We start from the raw sequence: 19,506 nt of genomic DNA, 5'->3' as shown, positions 1-19,506 counted from the left end.
GTATTTGGTAAATCTTAAAAAGCACAGAAGACCCGAGCAAATTTAAGAGTCGCACCAAATAAACATGGCCGCTACCCTACAGCCAGACGTGTATGTTAAAACTACGGATGAAGAAATTAATTCAGCAATGGAAACCGACGAGTGCTCGGCCAAGGAAAATGGAAGTGAACCCGAAAAGAAAGACTCAAACAAAACGGAACCAGAAATAGAGGACACTTTTAAGAAACCGGCTCTTTTTGCCGCACCTTCCCTCACCAGTAAACGCAGCTCTACCAGCACCGCGGCTCCAGTTAAGCACAAAGAAGCTGAAAACAAAAGTTTGACAGAAAACAACAAAGCTGAGATTGTGGAGGCTTGTAGCGAAGACTCTTCGGATCCTGCGAGTGAAAGCACACCAGCTGTAAAAGCCCAAGAAGATGATACAAAGGGCGGCAAAGACAAGATGGGGGCTCCTGTCAAAACCAAACCAGAATCCAAACCCCGTGTTCTCCCTAAAGGTCCCCCGGCTGGTAAATTCCCCCCTATTCCGTACACAGAGCCATCCTGGGGAGGCTCAGCACCAGATATCCCGTATGCTCTTGAAATCCTTAAAAACGGCGCCATAGTGGACACGGTGCCCCTCACACAGAGGAGTTACTTTGTGGTTGGACGTTTACCTGTATGTGACGTCTCTTTGGAGCATCCCTCCATCTCCAGGTACCACGCTGTGATTCAGTACCGCGGAGAGGCCGGAGAGGGGGAGTCCGTGGGGGAGGAGAGGGGGTTTTATATCCACGACCTGGGCAGCACACACGGGACTGTGGTGAACAAGAACAAGATTCCCCCAAAGACCTACATCAGACTGAAAGTGGGACATGTTCTGAAGTTTGGTGGGAGCACGAGGCTTTTTATCCTGCAGGTATATCAGATTCACTCATTGAATTGTAATCATACCCCCATCAGCCATCATCAGAGTAGGGCATGTTATTCATGATTATACCAGCTTCTGAGGCCAGCTTGGGACGAATTTGACATCTCTAACTGCAATAAGACACAAGATAGGGGCACATTTGTTTATGTAATGAAACACAATTGTCTTTTCTCAATTAAACACATTAGAATTACTAAAGTTGATGTAAGAAGTGTTTGGTTAAACCAGTAGGTACATAACACGTATACACAGTAAGTGTGGCTCTACATTGAAAATGTCAAAAATTCAATGAACCCATTTTATTTATGTTAGGTTCTCCATGCATATTTTCTTATATTTCATCCCATTAACTTGCTTCTATCCAGTTCTTTTTTCCACATGCACTGTAACTCATATTTTATCCTGGTTAAGATTCTGCTGTAACTTAATTGCTGGAAATTAATTTTTCTATTTCAAAATGTCCAGTTCGAATCATGACAATAGGTGAGTAGCAGGATGTATATTTTTTAAACAAACAATAGACATCAATAGTTGTGCTATATTATAAGTATGACATCAGTATCAGCCGACAGGAACATTTGTGCTGCTATTTATAGCTGATATTTTGGCTACAAAGAAGCTTAGATATGCAGATTTAGGAGCAGAAGCTGAACAGTGAGGATGGAAAGTTAGGACTTGTCCATTAGAAGTGGGATGGTCAGCAGTTTCATTATTTAGAAAGCTGGATGTGCAGGGACAGAGTCTGTGAAAGACAGTTAAGGAGATGATGCAGTTCAGACCAGTTGGTGGTTTTGGATGAAGATGGATAATGCAAGCTGAGGGCAAAAATAAAGGTTGACAAAACCCCTTAACTCCTCTATTCATTAGTTTCTCATGATCTGCTGTTTTTTCTCTTCTTTCATGAAAATGAGGGAGTAGGGGGAGGTAGAGCATCAAGCCATGCCAGGCAGAGGTGCATGTTAGCCCACATCTGGGCACCTGACCCTGAGATCTGCCTCCCAACCCTGTTGCTAAGCTCTCTCTCTCTCTCACACCCTTGCTTCTAATCTTTCTCATTTTCTCTTTTGTACTTTTTAGTTTCATGTGTGTGTTCTTACAGGAATAGTTGTCTTTCTGTAGTTACAGTTACGAGTGGTGTTAGGGAAGGTGGTATCAGCATTGTCACTACCTGCATGTATGAAGCTTGGGTCTGTTGAAGGTGGCTGTCTAGGCTGTGTGGGCCATGTGGTAAGGTAGGTTAGATACCAACATGTTGCAAGAAGACCAACTGAATGATCCAATATTTGATGAAGATGAAATATGTTAGGAAAAAAATCGCACTAAAGCACTCCTTTAATCTTGAACATCTCAGATGTTTTGTCTTCCTAAAGAATCTCCCTGCAATCATATGTTTTTTTCCCAATATGCCTTGTTTCAAAGCAGTAAAATTGTAATGTGTATTATGTGTGAATTAGTATTATAGAACCACAACGCTGAGCTAGTGGAGTTCCCTCAAAAGAAATTGAAAAAGCTATTTTCCAAAAACCAAGGAAAATGCAAGGAGAACTTCTATGATGCTACACAATCTGAAGTTTTCCCTCACATTTTTCTCACAGGGCCCAGAGTTTGATGAGGAAGAGGAGTCTGAGCTGACAGTGACAGAGCTGAGGGAGAAGGCCAGAAAACAGAGGGAGGAGCTGGAGAAGAGGATGATGGGAGATGGTTCTGATGACGATGAGGAGAAGGAGGAAGACGAGGAAGAGAAAAGCAACAAGGGCCAGAGCAAACCGTCTGAAGACTCGGGCTGTTCGTGGGGAATGGGTGAGCTTTTCAAAGTTGTTGGATCGAGCTGTACAGTATTTTGTGGATATATTTACCCTGATGTTTAGCAAAAGATGCATGCTAACCCATGTGTTCTCTCCTGTTGTGGACCTGCAGCTGAGGAAGCTGTCGCAGAGGAAGACGAGAACGAGGAAAACCCTTTCTCAACAGAGTTCCATGAGGACCAGGAAGCAGCGTACCTGAAAGACCCAAAGAAAGCTCTGCAGGGTTTCTACGACCGGGAGGGTAAGAATACTAACTTATGTTTACTGGTTCTTCTTAGATGTTTACATGGTTCCTTCAGTTCTTTTTGTTGCCATCTTTTATTCTAGGAGAGGAGCTGGAGTTTGAGTATGAGGACAAAAGCCACGGCAGCTGGCTCTGCAGAATAAAGTAAGTCCCCAAATATATTACTGTATAAAGCAACAAAACATGCTGTGTTGTTTTTAGAGAGGTTGTGTATAGAGTTACAAATGTCATGATGATGTTCCTGCTAGGCTCCCAGTGGATGATGCTGTGGGCCGACAGCTGGTCGCAGAGGTAACCCACGCAGGGAAGAAGAAAGAAGCAGCCATCCAGTGCTGCCTGGAGGCTTGTCGAATGCTGGAAGCCAGAGGGCTTCTGCGCCAGGAGGCAGGTGCGTTCTCTGCTCCATGAAGGTTTTTATGAACCACCCTCAGGAGAAGTAACAGCCTGTAGTTATTATGATTGCATTAATATTTTATATTCCGTTTCTGCTGTATTTGTAGTGTCCCGGAAGCGTAAGAAGAAGAACTGGGAAGATGAGGACTACTATGACAGTGATGACGACACATTCCTGGATCGAACTGGCACTGTGGAGAGGAAGAGGCAAGAGAGGATGAAGAAGGCGGGGAAGATTGAGGAGCGGCCTGAGACCTATGACTCACTGGTATAAATATCCTTCAGTTAAAATGCATGACTAGGGGCAATCACCTGTGGCCTTTTATGGCTGCTCTGAGTTTGTCAAAATTGGATTTTCACAGCTAAACTAAAACCATGATAGCTTATTGTTGAATATTTTATTCAGAGGACTTTGGTAAGAAAAATTTGTGGATCTTCTTGCTTCAGGTTTTAGCAATGAAACAATTGAAATGATAGTTGTTTTTAACAGCAGCACATCTTATTTTCATCATGCAGGTCTTAGATAGAAGTAGGGGGGGCTCCAAGGAGAGAAAGGTTTGGAACTGCTGAATTAGATGTATTAAAATAATACAAAGGGCCCTATTTCAATCATCTATGGCAGGTAGAAGTGCCAAATGAAACTTCTTTTGTTTAGCTCCCCTTTCCAAATGCATTCTGTGGGCATAAACTGCTGGAAGCCTCTATTGGGAATAAGTTTAAATCTGTAGGGAACAAGTCACTGATTGTTTCAATGATTGTTTTTCTGTAGGAATAGAAACTGGCTTGTGCTCAGTGTGTTTAGATTGTGGTTATACTTAAATGTATTTGGTCATAAATCGGTACTGTCACTACTTCGATAAGTCCACCTTGTGAGTCAACGGCAACAGGAAATGAAAAGTTAAAGGATAGCTTAAGTTATTGAGGCAGATTCTCAGGGGGAAATGAATGTCTGTATAATAACTAAACGGTAATCCATTCAGTAATTTCAAGACATATACCTCAAATCCTCAAATGCAAAATGCATGACTGTGACTGGATTAGGGATATCTCTACTAAATAAGATGGCAGGTGATCCAGCAAATGTTGATGTTTTAGTCTGGAATTTTATTTTAGTGGCTGAGCCTCTGTTTTCTTTTGTAAGTGTCATTTTAAACAGCAAGGTAATGATATCAGGTTCCACAGCAGAAAAGGGGTTGCCTCACAGTAAGAAGGCTTCTGCTTTGAACTCCAGTCAGACAGGGTCTGAGTGGGGTTTGCTTGTTCTCCCTGTGCATGCGTGGGTTCTCTCCAGGTACTCCTGCCTCCTCCAAAAACACATGCTCATTAGGTCCATTGTTGACTCTAAATTCACCACAGGTGCAAGTGTGCCTGGTTGTGTGTCTCTCTGTGTCAGCCGTGTGATCGACAGCCAGCCAGTCCGGCATGTAACCAGCCTCTCATCCAGTGACAGCTGGAATAGGGTTCAGCCTCTCATGACCCCAAATAGGCTGAGCAGTGTAGATAATGGATGGATGGATGTCTTCATTTCATACCCATCAAGGCTTCCAGCTCGAAATGTTTTTATCTCCAGGAAACTGCACTTACTTACAAAAACCCTGATAAAGGTGCATCTGCCAAAAAAAAGGGGGGTTAGGGTGGTGCTGAGCAATAGTCAGTTTTATTTACTAAAACCTTTGCTTCTTAAACTATTATTGATATTAGATTTGCACTGATCTGATTAATCTCAGAATTTTTGTAGTTAATTGCAATTAATAGCATCCTTATATTCACATTTATGAATTTCACTACTTGCATTAAAAATGGTCTTGTTGATTTTTCTCCTGTCTTAAACTAAGGGTATTTGACTTCCTGGTTAGCTACGGATGTGCTCTCATATGTATATTCTAACATGAACGTAACCATGGAAAAGAGAACTTGTTATAGATTCAAAATGAATCAAGGGAACTAGGGCTGAAACGATTCCTCGAATTATTAGAGCGATTAGAATAAAAAAATTCATCGAGGCAAATTATCTGCTTTGAGGCTTCGCTTAAATCAGCCATGTGTCTATATATACCTGTGGTGTAAGCTTGGACATGGCGCTGTGTTACACACGGATGGTTATTTGTGTGGCACAAAGTACCTGTTTTCACTGTTATTATAGCGTAACATGCAGTAAAGACTATGCACTGCGCTGTGTAAAAATCATGAGGGAAGAGAAAGAAAATGATGCATTCATTTTGACAGGCACTTGTCCTGCTGCGTTTTTTATGCATCCACTGACTGTGGAATAATGGCAAATGCAGCACTATGCCAGTGTTGTAGCGATATTTTATCATAAAAAAGGTTTAAATAAAGAAAAACAAAGTTTTCTACAGAGATTGAAGAGCCTTTAACGGGTGAAAGTACGCAAATTTCCGAGATTACACGCAGCCTGCACCACTCACTCATACGAGGTAATGGTCAGTTTGTGTCTGCAGACTGCAGGGAATCCCTTAGACTTTACTGATTGACCCGACAGTTTTACAGGAGACAAGCTTCATCACTCAAGTCTCGTTCAGGTGCTTTCTCCCTCTCTCTCTCTCTCTCTCTATTCTGCATGTGCACGTCATACAATTGATTTAAAATTCAGCGCCTGCACATCTTTGTTTCAGCATATTTTTTCAAAATCGTTTGGCCCCCCCGAAGCATCTCATAAGACTGCATTTTGATGATTAGATGCCAGTCAAATAGAAACGTTGTTGCTACTAACAGTGAATGAGACAGAGAGACAAAGTAGGTCAGAGTTCATCATCATACAGTCAGGATTTAACAGATCACGGATGCAGCTTACCTTAAAACTTGTCCCCAGATCCAGATATGGTGCTAAAAAGTAACTGTGGATCAAAAAAAATGTGGCTGCAAAAATTAAAAGTGAACACCCTTTGAGAAATACATCAAATTTTTGGAATGTAAATGTCCAGCTTTAAGACATCATCAGACCTCTGTGTGGATAATGGAGATTTATTTCTTGCTAGAATGTAACATATTACACTAATGCTTGAAATAAATGACGTTAAAATGGTTTAGTGTTTCTTTACCTCAGTGGCAAAGTGAAAATAGAAATAAACTACAATATCAGAAAGAAAGTATTGGCTGCCAAAATTTCCTGGGAGATTATCCCTAAACCTCAATTATGGCATAATCTAATGGAATTATTTAACTTCCTTTCCTTTTAACTTTAATAAGTTTGAATTTCCATCAGAACTATCTTAGATTTTTTTGTTTAGATAACCTTGTAATACCTACTTTTAACATACAAGTAGTCCATTTAAGGGACCCACATTCTTTTCTCATTTGTATAGTACTACTTCTCTTGAAAAAAAGCAAAAGGAATTGATTTAGAAATGCAATATTTGTTGTTAGAGTACTTGATTAATCGGCAGAAGACTTGATAGAGTTGTCGATTACAAAAAGATTCGATGACTGCAGCCCCAAAGGGGACAGTGAAAAGGTAAATGTGTGGCAACACAAGATGCAGTTGACTTTAGACTTTTCTAAGCTGTCTGTGATTTTTTAAAAGTAAAATTAAACATTAAAGAGCACTGTGGCTGCAGGGAGACACTGCAATGGCTTAGGTAAATTGATTTGACACAACAGATAAAACACTGGCTACTGATATCTTTTAATGCCACATTATTTGCTGATGGTTGTTAGGAGGACTGATAATGGCTGATCTGAACGGTAAACCAATACAGTGTCGAATACCCAATGGATTTTTATGCAAGGATGCTGCTCTTCTGATCTTAAATCTAGAAATGTTATGTCAGAGTGCCACAGGTCCTGAAATATTTACTTCTTTAAATCCTCTGAAGATGAAACATCTCATAGAGCTGCCTGTCTCCTCGGTCAGATATGACCTCTGTAGCAGCTCTTTTTGCTGAAAATAATACAAGAATCACTTTGGCCTGGCTTTGAAAACCACTCTTTGGTGTTATGTGCATTAAAGTGCACTTATACTGTTAAACATACTGTATGTTTCTGTGGTTAAATTCATGTGTTTGATTTTCATGTAGGTGGCCAAACTGTCAGAGGTGGAGAGGGAGCTGGCAGAGACTCAGAAAAAGCTCAGTGCGGGTAGAGGAGGTGAGTCATGATGGCCTGGGCGTTCTCTGTTCTCTGGATAGATGCCACTCTACCTACAGATGCATGTTCTCCTCGTGTAATTGTATGTCTCATTCCTCCTCTCAGACTCCTCCGGCTCGTCCACCGAGGACCCGCTAGACGCCTTCATGACTGCAGTCCGCAAAGATGCAGCGATGGACGCTGTGGAGCGCAGGAAGCTTCACGTGCATGTTGCGGATTTACGCAAAGAAGCTCAGAAGCTGAAGAAACTTGTTGAGCTCACACGGCCTGCACAAATGCCTTCACTGCTGCCGAGGTTGAGCACAGTACTACAATTAATGAGTAATGCTAAAAAATCAAGCAAAATACTAAAATATCAGCACATGTACCATAAAGGATATGTGTTTTACAGCACCTTTGGTGTTGGTAGTGGTGTTTTAATAGAATCTTTTATTTTTTTCATGCATATAAGGCCACATTTAAACAAATTATTTGCTGTGTTTTGTTTTGATAGTGGAAGCTCAGAGCCAGAGAAGCCTAAAAAGACTTTACCACTGTTTGGAGCCATGAAGGGAGGAAGCAAATTCAAACTGAAGACTGGCACCATCGGGGTAGGTGTTCTTTCTCATGTTGGATCACTCAGTCTGACTCTTTTATTTCTGTAGCAACATTTCTTTTTCTGTTTCCTCCACCTCCTTCTCTCCACTATTGATGTTTCCCTCTGTCTTGTAGAAGTTACCTCCAAAGCGGCCCAACTTGCCCGCAGAGCTCTTCAACATGAAAGGGCTTACACCTGGTGGGGAGGAGGTAGAAGAAGAAGAGGAGGAGGTGGAGGAGGCAGAGAAAAAAGCTGAGGGGAATGATGATGAAGACTGTGAGAATATTACTGACATTAATGTTGAGTCCAGTGCATCCATGTCTACAGACAGCTCTCCCTCAAGACTGCAGCCAGCAAAGTCCCAAGATGCAAAAGGTAAGAGCCATAAGTGCTAAAAGAAAGTTTAAAAGTAGACATTAAAGAGGAGAAATGATGGGGGGAAATGTGTCCTCTGTGTGTAGCCGTCCTAATTTATAACAGCATGCTCAATGTGAATTTCTTACACCACTAGGTGGCAGTATATCTTGCAGACAAAAACACACTCCTGACTATCTGAGTTGATTAAAGACAGAAATGACTTTCCCCTTGGATTTAAAACCTTTACATTCTTAAAATATGTTTGTAGGATTTCCATTTTCCATTGAAGACATACAACCGTCTTTTGGGTTGCTGTGTGTCTTAAATGGTTTCTGTAAATGAAATTAAAAGACTATGAAAACAAGTGCATTTCAAAAAGGTATAATATCGTGAGAAAAGTTAAATTTTTCTCCTAATTTAATCCAAAGAGTGAAACTTCCATATTTTCTAGATTCTTGCCACTTAATTCATTAATTTAACCTTTATTTAATTGTGAAGAATCAATGAAAGCATGTCCTCATTTTAGTGATGTCAGGATTACATCAAAAACAAATAAATACCACAACATGACAGTTAAAAGGATGACAACAACACAGTTAAAAAGTTGCAGCCAAAAGCAGAGTTGTTGGTTATTATAGTTTTAAACTAGCTAACACGATTGTTACCAGTCAGAGAATGACCAGACCAATCAGAAAAACGGAGGGAAAAATACTAGCTACAGCTGTGGTGTCATTAGGGGTTGAACATAACGAATCATATTTATACACGCTGTAATTGAGTAACTTGTACTTTTTCGAGTAGTAGTAATTTTCTGTACTGAAGTATATTTTGGTGGAAGTATTGTACTTAACTACATTTAAAAACATACATTATTGAGTAATGAATAGAAAAACAAGGAGGTTTAAGTGTTCTGACACTGACATGAAACTGGTCAATAGTTTTGATTTGACTACACATTACAGAGAATGAATCCACATTACATCGAAAAAACAAATGTTGAATTTCCTTTCATTCTAATGGTGTGACTCTACTTTAACCTCACTGGAAATCCCGACCCTCAGAGCTCTAAGCCATTTTAACCATTTTGTCTCAACCAGAGGTTGCGCTGGACTTTTTTGTTGTCCGTCATTTTGATGGAAAGGGTCGTAAAAATTCCACCATGCCATTTTACAATCCGTCATTATAATTTCCTCTTTAATATCTGTAATATGATATAATTCAATATAACTTTATTAGTAGTGTTTAATTAATGAGGCACTCTTTTAAACTTACATTCAAAGAACAGTCTTTGAGGTTCTGCATTTTAATGGCACTGACAGAAAGATGAACACAGTAGCACAGCGTTTACTCCTTGTCATTTTTACGTGGTGACGGTGGAGCACCAATCCCTGTCTTTAAGCAAGCAACTATGAACCGTGCCATTTAAGATATCACGCACAGTTTTGAGGATATTTTTAATATCAATATGTTGTAGTTTGATGACCCTAGCTGATAAGTTGTTAGGAGGCTGCGCTGTGGAGCTGTGCGCATTTGTCTGTTCCACAGGAGTTGTAATCCGAAAAAATGTCACGCACTTGGACCTTGCACACTGAGTCCGTTGCGTTTGTATTTGCCTTGACTGCGAAAATTTGTAGAATGTGGCAAATAGTTTCTTACTGCGAGCCTGTGTCTCTGTCACTTCTTTAAAGTCCTGCTGGATCCATCCTGACACAAAGCTTCATACAGCACATGCTCATGCGTCATAGTGCAGAGACAAGCTGGAGAGATGGAGAACAACTTTTTAATTCTGTCTCTGTTATGAGCTGTGAGTAGGCTACAAACGTATGCCTTTATCTGTTATATTTCCATGACTGATATCCACATAATACACAGGCAAACTACGGTGGATAAAGTGAGGTTTTCAGAGAGAGAGAGAGAGGAGGGTCGGGTGGTGGTGAGCGAGCAAGAAAGAATAAAGCAACAGGCGCTGATCTGAATCATCATTCACCCATCTCTTTGTTATATTTCCATAGTTGATATCCACATGATAAAAGAGTCAACTTTGGTGATTAAAGTGAGGTTTCATTGGTGAGCAGTGGGAACTGTTTTGAATCATCAGTCACTTTGGACTGATAGGAAATTTCGCATAAAATCGAATCTGTTCCGAAAAAAAGACTGGAACGAGTAAAACGACAATTTCGGCATCAGTGTGCAGACATGATTAGATCAACATGAAACGGGCTCATTGTGCAAAGGCCTTAACACTCTGCATGCCGACCTCTGTACTGAAACACTGCAGCAGCCTCTCAGTGCACAGTCAGCACGGAGGCCGACGTGCTTTCACTCATCTACGATGTCAAAGTCAGTGAGAGAGCCTGCTGGGAACAAGATTTTTAATAGATTAAATAATCTCCTTGATATTCCATGTGTGCAAAATGGAAAAGGTCTATGCATCTGTCTGTGTGTGCGCGCTGAAATGCAGGCTTGTCCTCATCGTTCTAGCCCGTCAAAATGACGGACAGCCTTCAAAATTCTCCATCATCCTTCACAAAAATCTGTCAATGACGGAGAATATTCGATTAATGCGACCTCTGGGCTCACCTGACCAGTCACGTTCTAAATGTCCTTTTTAAGGACCAGCTGGGCTTTAAGAATGTGTGTGCAGCAATAATGCCCTTTGAATTTTAAAAAGTTATTGGACTATAAAGAAAAAAATAAAAACTAAATGGAAATTAAAACTCAAATATTTGTATGTGTGACATGCAGTAAATAATAATGACTAGTTCTCCTATCTCTTGGGGACCAAAGAGTGGAAAAAAAACATTCTTTGACAAAACGTCTTCCACCATATTCATATATTAAAAAAAAAAAAAAAGTCATTTCACTTCTTTGTATTGGCTGTTTTTAGTCAATATTAAAAGCAGATCCAATCACCCAAGTTCCAGACCCGCCTGAAAAGCTACCTTAAGGGCTACGAAGGCATAGATAGTGTCACTAGAGCGGCAAAACTGAGGGCCTCATGAGGGGGGAAAGTAGGAAGCTATGGTCTATTTATGATTTATGGTTCAGAAGTTATTTAACTTGTATAATGTGTGTCTCTTCTTTATGTATACTATGTCTCTAATACCCCCTGTGGTATTAGGGATGGGAATTCCACCTCTTTTTAATGATCCGGGTTATTTGGCTCAGCTAACCAAGAAGAGCCGGCTCTTTCAGCTCTCAAATGGCTCTTCATTTTGGTGCCAGTTTGCTGCATTTGGCCTGCCAAATTTGGCATTGCCACACCATATGAAAGATGTTTTTGCTGATATTTTATTATAATTATGCTGTTTTTTTTAATTGAAGAAAACACCATGTGATTATTTTTAAAAATAAAATGCCTCCTGAAAATACATTGTGGTTCAGATAAAATCTGCCTACTGGCTGGGCTGTACGACACACCTGTTACACCTTGTAGCGCCACATTATGTAATAACGCCGCATTATGTAATGATGTAATACATTTTCAATTCATTATGTAATAACGCCGTATTTTGTAAGCCACTAAGTCGTTAGGGTTAGGGCAACGTAGTAGGGTATACCCCGGAGCCCCCCTTAAGTCCTAGGGTTAAGGTTAGGTGTTAAGTCTAGAGCCCTGAAGGGGGGTTAGGCATGGGCATAAGTCCCTAAGCGGTTAGAGTTAGGGCAAGGTAGTTGGGTAGGACATACCTTAGAGCCCATCCTAAGTCCTATGGTTAGGGTTATTACATAATGCGGCGTTATTACATAATGTGGTGCTACACACCTCAGGCTCATGTCCCTAATGTGTGGTGTGTCTGTTGTAGAGCAGTGTAGGGAAAAGATCATCCCTAATAATTAATCAACACAGAGACACACACAAAATACATAAGAATGATAATGATTATGATTATGAGAAGAAAAAGGGGAAGATATAAAAGGGTTCTCTAACAGTATCAGTATCTGATCGTTCGAAGCCACCTCTTTGTTCCAGCTCATTCACAAACGACACATCACTATTTGGTATCAAAGGTAGTCACTCAGTACTTTAGCATGAACTTTAAATTAAATAGCTTTTGCTTTTGCTTATCCAGATCTATAGACCAGCAATTGTACTTCTACTTAAGTAAGTTTTTAAAAAAGTATCTACTTTTACTTGAGTACAGTTATCTTGCACTCTTTCCACCTCTGGGTTTAGGACTGTGAAGAGATTAGCATGGAGGCAGCAATAACAGTAGTTTTTTTTTACAGAACTGGACAGTTCTTTGTGGTTCTTTGTACTTCTTTTGAATAAACCTTTTCTTGGTGGAGAAGATGTTTTTGCTCTACCCCTGACTGGCTTCAGCAAGAGTTTAATTTACCAGCTTGTTCAACTGATAGTGAAGAATCATGCATTGACATGACAACTGCTGCCTGTTGAGCTTGGACCATATAGTTGGCCCCTTCGGCCGTGGTGCATGCCCACTACGCAACGTTTTGTCGCTCTGTTTAGCCTGTCATGAATGTGATGTGACGGACAGACTGTCTAACCTCTGTCACCGGAAAAATTACTTTTTTATGATATTTAGCTGTTTAGGAAGATTTTGAATACATAATTTCCCCATTCTGATCATGTTTTTTTCATATATTAGAGCAACGGCACACAGAGAGAAGTAGCAAGGAGTCTGCAGAAACAGCGGAGCAGGTTTCTCAAAGCGGCAGCAAGAAAAAGGCTGTGGTCCTGTCCAGTTCAGGTAAGATTATTGTTTCCATATCAGTCTGTGCTCCCTTTAGTTCTAGTAAAATGTAGTAAGTATCAGTGGTATTGATGAATCATCTCGGTAATGTTCTATAACTATGTGCCCACAGAGCCGGCAGCTGAGGAAAGCCCAAAAAAGAACATAAAGAAGAAAGTGATCGGCCCTAGCAAGGTAACACCTCGCCCTTTTTATCCACACACTGAAAGTCTTAAAACTGTGACAACATTTAAATTTCTCATGATTTCTGTCCACAGCCACCAGTGCAGCTGTCGAAACAGTATCCAGAGGATGACCCTGATTACTGTGTCTGGGTTCCTCCTGCAGGTAAAATATCTGGCTGATCTTGTTGAATTGCTCAAATATCAGTTTGGAACAAGTCTTTTTAAAAAACGTACTTCCCCAACCTGACTTTTGAACTTTATATATATATATGATGGGTACATTTCTATAGGAGATGAGCACTTCAGACATAGTGAAGTGTATTTAGTAAGCTTTGTAAGTGTAAACACTTAAACACTTAATTGTATTCACAGCTCTAGACTTTATATTCACTCTGATGAGCACGATTGTTGATGGAACTCTCAGTTTAAGAGTTGCAGTGTGGTGAAAGTAAAAAAATAAAGACTTTCATGGTCCAGCTTTCATTTGTGCAGCCTAAATTGCAGCAATGATTTCCATGGTTCACTGAGGAATTCACTTCAAGGTCAGTTAGAAATAATAATCTTGAACACAAACTTTGAAGCAGCTGCCAGACTGTGCTAAGATTCAGACCCAGAATTATGATGCTCTGTAACTTAAGTACTGTGATCAGTTTGATTATTGTGAATATTGTGGTTTGTATTGTTTGATCTGCTGTCTTTGGACATGTAATACTGCATGTGTTTGTAAGTCAATGTTAACTTTATGCTACATCTTGGTTGTCTTCATTTACAGGTCAGAGTGGAGATGGCCGCACACACCTCAATGACAAGTACGGCTACTGAGCTCCTGTGATTCCACTCCGTCAGCTTTTATAAAGCACATAATACCTGCAACACAAAGACTCCAGTCTCCCACTCTCTGACCATTATCCCAGTCCCTCTGTATCTGCCTAATGTTGAGGGTAACATGTTACAAAGTAATCCCTTAGAGTATGAAACATGTTGGTTTTACAATTCAAGTAATGCGTTACTTTACTGCTCTTTCACACAAGTAATCCATATAGAAATAAGGCATATTTCCCTTTACATTTTGCTGCAAAACGTGAAAATCCTGGAAGTTTCTGCACTGTTTCTGTTTCTCTCCAAATCTGGTGCACCATTAGAAGGTACACCTAGGGCTGTGTCAGTGTGCATGTGTAGCTACATGGATGACAACATTTTATTTATGGGAAAATCTCCATTATTTGAATTTCTGGGAAAAAAAAGGGACATGAATAACGTGAGTTTAAGATGCTATGTTGTATTGCTTTCATTGAAACAGCTGAATCTAAAACTCTAATCTAAACTTCCTCTGTACGCTTCATTGTCAGATTGTGAGCATATTAGAGATGTAAATTAGGCTGTAAAATGGTAGTAGAGTTGACACAAAGGTAGGCGTTCAGGAGGCTACGCCGTTGTCTTGACAGTATCACCAGTGTGTACAGAAAGTTCCAGGTGGTTGTTGATTTTTTTGAACACAAAAGTACCTCAAAGGTTGATTTATGCTCCCTTTTACATCTCAAATAGATTCTTATGTTTTAAACAATACAACTGTCAATTGAGATTGAGACCGAAGGGGGCACCATCGGGCAGGAAGGAGGATTAACAAAACCCAGGCTGTGCTCTGGATGTCCTTGCATATTACCAGGGGTGTTGGAAAATAATTTGTCAAAAAATAAAAATTTCACACTATTAGGGCAGAGTAAAGGGTGGATGTGGCAGGTAAGCATGACCTAGGGTAACGCCTCTGTGGTATTAGGGTTGCCTCAAGCCCCTGGTTGTGCTGTGGAAGTCCCAATGGCCCGAAGACCGCCGGCAGTCTCTGGGCGCATTACCTGGGTTAAAATACCCAGGCAAAAGAGATTCTGTCAAGCTTGACCTGGCTACTGAGTAACACACCTTTCTTGACATGTGTCAAGCTTGACTCCCCCACCCTGCAGCCCCAGGTTGTGGCACATCATCCCAATGATGAGTCCTTAGCATCTTTCTAAAACATGTAAGCAGCATTCAAGACTGTCGATTCCTCTATAGCACTTATACCCAGTCTGGGTCAAGACCCAGAGTTGGGTCTTGGGAGATTTTTGAACCAGACTGAGTCTGGAACCAGCCATTAGCGCATCCAACCAGCCAAGGACAGTGCAGAAGGCAGACTTGATAAGCAGACGTTTCCAGAAAAATAAGTTGTTGGGTCGCAATGGCTTGCACCTTGTAAAAAGTGGGTCACCAGATTAAAAGTTTAGGACAGTGCTCTATAGCGTACAGCAGCAGGAAGCCTTTCTTGCCGGCCAGTTGGCGTTTCCATGATTGCGTCATGTTGGCGTGATGATTGTGGCACGAACTACAGCATTTGGTATGTATTTGTATGGCTTCTGGAGACTGAGCAGAAATACAGACTTAAAAAAGGGCAGTGTATAAACAGAAGGCTCAATCTATAGCCATATACCATAGAATTCAATGTATAAATCACACTTAATACCTATTTTTGAATGTTAAAGTTGGCTGCAGCTTATATACCTGTATAAATTGCAGTAATATGTCATTAATGCAAGTGTGTGCAGCTGCCACTGTCACACTGCACAAGACCTAACGATTAAAAATTCACTGCTTTCTCTGCGTATTGAGAGCAGTTGCCTCACTGCTCAGAACGTGCTGAATGCACTACCATAGACACTAGTTCGGCAGGGTTTGGTGCCACTTTTTAACTGCTTTTCCGCTTATTAGTTCATAACCATGCATTTAAAAGAACAGGGAGCATACCATTAAATACTTAAATCTTGCAGAGTGATGGTTGGACTGAAAACACTCCTCCTAAGGGGAACGTGTTTAAATATTTATACTAGGGATGCAGCGATGACACGCTTTTACAGACCAACTACAAATACTTACATTTAGGTACTCAGATACTGAGTACAAATATGAGTACCTTATAATACCATTACTGTTGTTGAAATGATTTTAAAGGCTCTTGACAATTTATCTGTGCATAGTTTTCATTCTCCTCTACTGTTGTCATCCTCATTTATGTTAAAATATCACCAAACTTTTGACATGGCTCCAACTTTGACTACATACTTGCATAATGACACATCATCAACATCATACTTTAAAATGATATTTAGGTATGAGTACAAGAATGAGTACTTAGGCTTGGTATCTGCGCTGCTATCTGTGCACAAACTTTTCATTGAAAGTCTCCAAAATACAGACTACAGCTGATGAACTGGGGCGACTTATATTCTGGATTTGATTGTGCTTTTCAAATGTCAAGCATAAATGAACCCTTGATTCTGTACTTTTCTCAGTATATGTGACAGAATAATGGAACTAGTTAATTTATAATGGCAGTAATTGTGTTACTTAACAGGTTACTTTGAAAAATAACTCAACACTGGTGCAGACAATAAGAGATACAAACACACCTGGGCTCAGCAGAGATAATAAGTCGACACGTTTTTGAGTGGTATGTGCATTCTGGGAAAGCAAACCATTCCACTTCATATTATACTGTCCAGTTTTGGGAATTACCCCCCTCAGTGTGGACATTGGGCAGTCAGCCTTCTGGCACTTTCACCTCTTCATAATAACAGAGATGAGAGCACTTGTGTTCAGTTCTTTTTATTTGTGTTCTATATCATCCAGGCAGAAAATAGAAAGGGACAGAGCGGGAGCGGTAACTGATCTGAATTCAGCTCTGTGCTCTTTGGCTGCTCCTCTTGCAGTTAAGTCCACCTGACATCCAATCTGCATCCCTCCCCTATTTGGCTTCAGTCGATCGCTGGCATAACCTTATTTTTTTTCTCCAAAGGAGAGTGTGTAGTGAGGAGGGAGAGAGAGGGAGAGCATTGAAGCAGCTTTTCTGACCATCTGGACACTTGGATGGCTTACTGGATGAAACGCAAGCTGATAATGACTCAAGCTAAGTGGAGTGTGCGTGTGTGTCTGCACCGACACACACACAGCCCAACCTTCTCAAAGTTCTCTTTTTAACAAGATTGTCTTTATGAGCCAGTCAGCTATGTGACTGTTTGCCTGGAGCAGGATTCCTCACTCTGTGAAATCCCACTCAGTGCTGTTCTGTTGGTTTACTGCCATATTTCCACCCTCTTTCCTGTCGTCTTAACCCAAAACACAAAGTAAAGAAATGTATTTTGTGATATAAATGTAAAATAAAACGCTCTGTAAATAACCCACAAGCTGCTCTGAGTTGTATTCCTGTGCTCATCTTGATTTTCCGTCCGTCCGTCCTCTCTGGCGTTAGCTTTAGGGCCTTCTTCACACCCAAACTCAGACTTGACGTCAGAGTTTCTTTCCCTCTTTTGCAGGCGCTCTCTCGGACACAAAGAGCGTTTCTCAGGGTCCGATCTGGCACAAAGAGGCTTGTGGTCTTGGCTGCAGATCTTTGCTGTGATGTTCTCTGCTGTGACCTACTAATCACTGATGGAAAGCATTCCTCTCTGCCCTGAACTCATGAGAGGACTCCTCTGTCCTTCTACCTCACAAATCCTTCCCATGCACTCTGAAGATGATGTTCCAAAGATAAAACTCAGGGCCGTGCACTTTGTCATTTAGATTAAGAGTGATTCTGAAAGGGCTTTATTGTTGACAAGGCTTTTCTTAACACTATATCCAGTTACTTCATTAGAAGGCTACAGGCTCTGGAAAATGCTTTATCTATTCCTGGAATATGCAAAAATCATATTTATCGTGGTATTTTCAACAAGTTACCCATTGTGTGCGGAGATACCCTGATTGATCAGAAGCCGATCATTATTGGCCACCTTTCTTTAGAAGGGTATGATTGGTAGATAAGCACCATGTCTAGGGTCAGGTGTATTTTGATAGGTTAACTGAATTGTCAGCCACTAAGTAGTAAGCATATCAGCTTTAAGAATCAATTTACACTGAGATAGAGAACCTTTGACTGTCAGCTTGACAAAACACCATCACCTCGTCTGCTGCTGTGGGGGCTAAGTTATCATTATTGACTTAAAGCAACCATGGTCCTCACACATTATTGTAAGCCAATTTGGTAAAAATATCAGTCCAGGTTTGAAATCTGGCAGCTTGACAGTTGTCCACAAGACAATCATTGACACCCTCCACAAGGAGGGTAAGCCACAGAAGGTCATCGATGAAAGGGCAGACGGTTCTCAGAGGCTGTGTCAAAGCATATTCATGGAAAGTTGACTGGAAGGGAAAAGTGCAGTTTAAAAAAGGGCACAAGGAACAGGGATAAGCGCATCCATCAGAATTTTCAAACAAAGCAGATTCAAGAACCCAGACATTCTTCACAAGGAGTGGACTGAGGCTGGAGTCAGTGGATCAAGAGCCATCACGTGCAGACAAGTCAAGGAAATGAGCTACAAGTATCGCATTCCTAGTGTCAAGAAAACCCTGAACCACAGACATCAGCAGCTTCTCACCTAGACAAAGGAGCATAAGGGACCAACAGGACCCCTGCTCAGTGGTCTATAGTCCTGTTTTCAGATAAAAGTCAATTTAGCATTTTATTTGGAAATCAAGGTCCCCAAGTCTGGAGGAAGATCAATCAGGCACAGAATCCAAGCTGCTTAAAGTATGAAGTTTCCACTTCTGGTCTACTGTGTTTTATCAAGTCCAGAATCAACACTGTGAGCCATCCACCAGGAGATTTAAGAGCACTTCATGCTTCCATCTGCTGAGAAGCTTTATGGAGATACTGATTTCCTTTTCACCTTCCCACAGTGAAGCCAAAACTACCTGAACCTCATAGAGAATCTCTGGGCTATTGTCAAGAGGAAGATGAGGGACACCAGACACAACAAAACAGACGAGCTGAAGGCTGCTATCAGAGCAACCTGGGCTTCATAACACCTAAGCAATGCCACGGACTGATTGGCTCCATGCCAGATCACATAGACGTAGTAATTATGTAAATAGAGCCCCAACCAAGTACTAAGTGTATAAATTAACAGAATTTTCTAGAATGTTAACATTTCTATATTAAAAATCCCTTTTTATTGATGTTTTATTATATAAGACGGTGAACTTTTGTGTTTGTGAGCTACAGGCCATAATCATCAAGATTAAAAGGAAAAGTCTTGAAATATTTCACTTTGCATGTAATGAATCAAGAATATATTGAAGTTTTAGTATGTTGATGAAATTACCAAAAAAAAACTTGTTTTTATGAAATTCTACATTTTTAGATCTTCTAGTATTTATGGATGGATAGAAAATAGT

At 40.6% G+C, this 19,506-nt stretch overlaps 1 protein-coding gene across 2 annotated transcripts; it reads left to right on the top strand.

Moving 5' to 3' along the window:
- Positions 1-18: 18 nt before the first annotated feature.
- LOC121526414 (solute carrier family 4 member 1 adaptor protein) lies at positions 19-17,470 on the top strand. Of its 2 annotated transcripts, XM_041812992.1 has the most exons (16): positions 19-898; positions 2,506-2,710; positions 2,828-2,956; positions 3,043-3,103; positions 3,208-3,347; positions 3,460-3,620; positions 7,387-7,456; positions 7,562-7,751; positions 7,950-8,046; positions 8,168-8,408; positions 12,998-13,099; positions 13,215-13,276; positions 13,360-13,429; positions 14,039-14,075; positions 16,924-17,002; positions 17,090-17,470. In XM_041812992.1, exons 1-16 carry the CDS (start codon positions 65-67, stop codon positions 17,099-17,101), a joined length of 2,490 nt encoding a protein of 829 aa, XP_041668926.1. In that variant the 5' UTR covers positions 19-64; the 3' UTR covers positions 17,102-17,470. The 2 variants fall into 2 exon arrangements, with proteins under 2 accessions (XP_041668926.1, XP_041668925.1); XM_041812991.1 differs by having other exon boundaries at positions 16,924-17,470.
- Positions 17,471-19,506: the final 2,036 nt, after the last annotated feature.

Source organism: Cheilinus undulatus, linkage group 18, assembly GCF_018320785.1.
Source record: "Cheilinus undulatus linkage group 18, ASM1832078v1, whole genome shotgun sequence".
In the NCBI taxonomy this organism is placed as follows: Eukaryota; Metazoa; Chordata; class Actinopteri; order Labriformes; family Labridae; genus Cheilinus; species Cheilinus undulatus.
This window is presented reverse-complemented; position numbering and strand designations above follow the sequence as displayed.

Coding starts and splice junctions, on each gene's coding strand:
- LOC121526414 (XM_041812991.1), top strand. CDS start 65: ATGGCCGCTACCCTACAGCCAGACGTGTATGTTAAAACTACGGATGAA. Junction 3,104..3,207: donor AGCTGGCTCTGCAGAATAAA/GTAAGTCCCCAA, acceptor TGTTCCTGCTAG/GCTCCCAGTGGATGATGCTG. Junction 3,348..3,459: donor GCTTCTGCGCCAGGAGGCAG/GTGCGTTCTCTG, acceptor CTGTATTTGTAG/TGTCCCGGAAGCGTAAGAAG.